This window comes from Mastomys coucha, unplaced genomic scaffold (assembly GCF_008632895.1).
Source record: "Mastomys coucha isolate ucsf_1 unplaced genomic scaffold, UCSF_Mcou_1 pScaffold7, whole genome shotgun sequence".
Lineage (NCBI taxonomy): Eukaryota > Metazoa > Chordata > Mammalia > Rodentia > Muridae > Mastomys > Mastomys coucha.
In genome coordinates this window covers 63,104,959-63,110,016 of record NW_022196913.1, presented here as the reverse complement: position 1 = coordinate 63,110,016, position 5,058 = coordinate 63,104,959, and the positions used below count along the sequence as shown (strand labels likewise).

General features: G+C 45.5%; 1 protein-coding gene across 1 annotated transcript in view; it reads left to right on the top strand.

The window, feature by feature from the left end:
* Nucleotides 1-2,322, top strand: part of CUNH9orf64 (chromosome unknown C9orf64 homolog) — a 7,886-nt gene extending 5,564 nt beyond the window's left edge. The window contains exons 3-4 of the mRNA XM_031359301.1: nucleotides 180-375; nucleotides 781-2,322. Of these exons, the coding sequence (XP_031215161.1) occupies nucleotides 180-375; nucleotides 781-1,013 (429 nt within the window). The 3' untranslated portion in view covers nucleotides 1,014-2,322. The remainder of the gene's footprint in view (nucleotides 1-179; nucleotides 376-780) is intronic.
* Nucleotides 2,323-5,058: the final 2,736 nt, after the last annotated feature.

The following is a 5,058-nucleotide window of genomic DNA, read 5'->3' as shown; positions in this document are numbered from 1 at the left end:
AAAAAAAAAAAAAAAAAAAAGAAGGGGAAAAAGAGAAGAAAAGGAAAATGTTTTCGACAAGTACCCTTTTTGTTGTTTTGGTTTCTGAGATAGAGTCTGTGTCTCCATCTAGGGCCCTTTATAAGTGGTGCACAGTAAGATTTCAGAAGCCACAGTAACATGTATTCTCCAATCACCAGGGGAGAAGGATTTCCTTTTACAAACGAGCACAGATCCTCGTGGCGGACACGTGGAGTATGCTGGAGGGGAAGGGAGATGGCTGCTTCCACGACATCTCCAGCATCACCATGTTTGCGGACTACAGGCTGCCTCAGATTCTCGTGTACCTTGGAGCCCTGAAGTACTCCGATGACTTATTAAAGAAGCTTCTCGAAGGTTTGCAGCCTAGAGTCACGTTCGCTGCTCAGTGGTCTGTGGCTGGGTTTAGGTTTATCTACAGACAGCTCTCTTGTGCTTAGGAAGCAGAGCACAAGCACTGAGAGAAGGCGTGCTGGGTGTGGTGGTGGCTTCCGGCACTGAGGAGACAGAAGCAGGAGGGTGGTGAGTTCTAGAATAGCTTGGGCTACAGAGGGAGATCCTTGTTAAACTTAGGAGTAGGGCAAATTGATTTGAGGAACTAGTAAATGCATAGTTGGTAAATGCAAAACATGCAGTACTTCCTCCTCCGAGTACTGAGACAAGCAAGCCAGACAGAGCCTCTGCTTCTGAATTTGACTTGTAATTTCACGTGAATGGCTAGGATTCTAAGTGACTTTTATTTTTCCCTTGTAATTCTCACAGGAGAGATGCTCTCAAATGGAGATAAACAAGAAGTGGAAATTAGAGGTTGCTCCATTTGGTGTGTTGAGCTGATCCGGGACCATCTTCTGGAGCTTCTTGAAAAAAGGGGAGAGAAACCTCCTGTTGAGATCAACTCGATTCTTCTGGACTATCACCTGTGGGACTATGCCCGAGAGCACAGGGAAGACATGAAGGGAGTCCCATTTCATCGCACACGCTGCATATACTACTGACCCTGAGCATTGTGGGGCCAGTTGAGACACTTGCACTTTAGATCCTAGTCACTTCAGAACTCTGATTCACTACAAAGATAGAAATCATGCTGGCTGCTGATGATGCATGATTTTAGTCCCAGAGGCAGGTGGATCTCTGTGAGTTCAAGGAGAGCCTGGTCTACAGAGTGACTATCCATTCGCCATTTTTTCCCTTGGCATAGCATTGTGTGTTCCCATAATCGTACTGTATAGCATCCAGTGATAGTGACCATGTCTTCAGATGGTAGCTTTTCTCAACTGGTGATCATTTAGTCTCTTCCTTCTTTCCCATTGTCTTAATGGTCCTGGGGATTAAACCTTGTGTGTGCTAGGCAAGTGCTCTACCACTGAGTCACATTCCCAGCTTAGTTATTTTCTGTTTGCTACAATAATTACATATATATATATACACACACACACACATACACACACACACACTTTTTTTTTTTTCCGAGACAGGGTTTCTCTGTGTAGCCCTGGCTGTCCTGGAACTCACTCTGTAGACCAGGCTGGCTTTGAACTTGGAAATCTGCCTGCCTCTGCCTCCTAAGTGCTAGGATTAAAGGTGTGCGCCACCACTGCCCGGCATAATAATTTAATATTAAATAGAAGTAGTTTGATGTATGACTATTGCTCTTATAAAAATCAACTGTGAACACTTGATATGATGGCACATACATTAATCCCAGAATTCAGAAGATGGAAGCTGGAGGATCATGAGTTCTAGACCATCCTGGACCACCCAAAAAGCAAAAATGAAGAGATGCTTCTCCAGTTCAGAGCATTTGCTTCTGTCTTGTAGAGGGCATGAGTTTGGTTCCCAGCACGCACGTTGGGCACTAACAGCTCCTGGTAACTAGCTCCAAGAGAGTCAGTGCTCTCTGCTGGACTCCACTGCCTCACATGCACATAAGTAAAATAAAAAGTCTTTTTAGAATAGGGCTGTGAACACTGTGCAGGTCGGGGAGTGCTTGCCTACGATGCCAAAGGCCCCAAGTTCAGTCTCCAGCACTGGATAAAACCAAATGTGTGATGGATGTCACCTACCAGGAATCCCAGCATTGAGGTGACAGGAAGGTCAGAAATTGACTATCATCAGCCTCAGCCAAACTGGCCAACCTAGAAAACTTACACCTTGTATTATTTTAATACAGCATTTTAATCAATTCATTGAGAATTTTTTACACTACTTTGATCATTTTACTCCCTAACTCCTCCCAGATTCGCCCTCACCTCACTAACCCCAAGACCTGATTTTAGGAAAAATAAAAAAACATCAATATTGACATTTTATCTTTGGTGGGTTTGTTTGTTTGTTTGGTTTGTTTGGTTTGTTTGTTTGTTTGTTTGTTTCGAGACAGGGTTTCTCTGCATAGTCCTGGCTGTCCTGGAACTCACTCTGTAGACCAGGCTGGCCTCGAACTCAGAAATCCACCTGACTCTGCCTCCCAAGTGCTGGGATTAAAGGTGTGTACCACCCCTGCCCGGCTTATTTTGGGCTTCTTATTAGTTAATAGTGAGTTTTGAACATAATGGCTCTTCAGTTTTGAATATCTGTTAGCTTAGGTGTTTTTAGACTTCATTGGAATTCAATTCAGATCTTTGAAACTTTTCTTAAATCTGGAATAGAATATATCATTGACATAGAGTTTGCTACAGGGGGTGGTGTCCTACGCCTTTAGTCCCAACACTGGGAGGCAGAGGCAGGTGGATCTGAGTTTAAGGCCAGCCTGGTCTACAGAGTGAGTTCCAGGACAGCTAGGGCTACACAGAGAAAGCCTGTCTTGAAAAACAAAATAAGATAAGACTTTAAAAGGGTTTACAGCGAGATGATATACTCTGTCACAGAGCTAGGTAGGCACTACTGGTGGCTTAGTGCACAGATGAGCACCTGGTAACTCAGGTCCCCTTCACCCCTCCCTCCCCTCTGCAGTTGGCTGAATCCACAGGTGCAGAATGCAGGGTCTGCTGGCTTCACCTTTGAAACTTATTAAAACTGCATAGACCTGGAATTGTGCTCTGTGTCTAAGCACCTTGCTGCCACCTGCTGGAAACTTGTGACAGGGACTGCATGTGGAAGGGTCTCCTTTCCAGTAGCTGTGCCTGTCCCTCGTGTGATTCAGTGGCATGTGACCCTATGCCCAACCAGGGGTTCCTTGGAACAGCATCAGCAGTCACTGTTATCCTGTCTCCTTGCCTGTGGGTTGTCACGGTAATGAGGATGCAGCTTTGGAAGAACACAGGAAACTCCCTTCCTATGAGGGATTTGCTGTCAGAGCCTGACAGCTGAGACAATGGTAACCTTTGTTTTATTCCTTTCCATCTTGGGAACAGAAACCAGGGCCTCTGACTTACTAAGCAAGCGTTCTAACACAGAGCCATACCCTTACCCTGTTGTAAGCGATTTGAGGACCCAGCTCTGCTGTGTCTGTGGTGCCTGTCCTGTTGAACTTCGTGCTTGAGATAAAGAACATGATGCATTTTCAATTGATTTCCCGTCTTTTTAAAAATGTTGCTACTTAATATGTACACATTACTTAATGCACACATACTTGTGCATGCCATGGCACGTGTGGAATCCAGAGTGCAGCTTGTATGCGTGGAGTCTCCCCTATCACCATGTGGGGCCAATAGTAGGCACCTTCACCCTCTGAACCATCTTCCCGACCTTCAGTTTGTTTTCTGTATCTCAAAAGGATTATAACTGATGATGGTCAAGTTAAGCTCTGTACTCTTTCTCTCTTAGACAGGAGCTCATTATATAGTCCTTGTTGGTACGCACTGTGTAGAGAAGGCAGGCTTCAAACTCACAGAGCAACACCTGCCTCTGACTTCTGAATGCAGGGATTAAAGGTGTGGGCCATCATGTCCAGTATAAATATTTTTAAAGATTTAGCTCTTTGTGTGTGTGTGTGTGTGTGTGTGTGTGTGTGTGTGTGTGTGTGTGTGCTCAGCATGTGCATCATGTGTATACAGGTAACTGCAGAGGCCAGAGGTGCCAGACTCCCCTGTAACTGGAATTACAGAAGGTAAGCTGCCTGCTATAGGTGCTCAGAACCAAATCAAGGTCCTCTGAAAAGAAGAAAGCACTCTAAACCGCTCCAGCTCCATCAAAACAGAGGCACACTGGATTCAGGCCACTGAAGTAGAAACTTAAGTGTTCTTTGGAAAGTCAGTTGAATGGTGTTTTGCTGGGCAAACACTTGAAGGAACGTTTTTGTTAAAGTGGACACAGGCGAAAGGCTAAGGCGGACTTGTTTCCCTGAAGCAGACTCAGGAGAGAGGATGTTCTGCTAAAGCAAGCACGTGAAAGAACATGTGATGAAGGATTCTTTGCTAACAACCCTCATGTATTGGTCCGCCTTACATTGCGTAGTTGAGCTGCATTTGTGGGGACATCATAGAGAGAAATGCACCAAAAACTTCTCGGGCTGATTGGATGCACATGCTGAGGCAAGGCACTTGGAGGACACGTGATGCTTAGAGGGTATAAATAGGACTCCACAGAGTGACAGAGACAGAGCTTGGCTTGCTGGTACAGCTAACTGTGCAACGCTTGTGGGACTCACATCTTCCCTGATCTTCGCTTCCCAGAGAGAGGCACAGCGCAGAATTTCTGGTGTTCCTGTTGGTGCCTTCCAGTAACGAGGCTGAGGTTGAGGCCTAGCTGTCTCTGCTAGGTCATGTCACCACTGTTGCTAACCCAACTCTACCAAACTGGACTGCTGGTATATCCATGAGGTGTTTGTGAGTGGATCGAGTTGCTGCTGCCTGATAACCTGTGAACTGAACCGCTGATTTCCAGACAACACGGATGGGATTTGGTCCAAAGAACCTTTCTAAACAGGTCCACTTCTCCTCCCAGCACCCATATCCTTTCTTTTCCACTACTTCTGATGGATGATGGGTTACAAAGAAGATTAAAGTGTTTAAAAACCATCATTAAAAATAAGATTTAAAGCCGGGCAGTGGTGGCACACGCCTTTAATCCCAGCACTTGGGAGGCAGAGGCAGGTGGATTTCT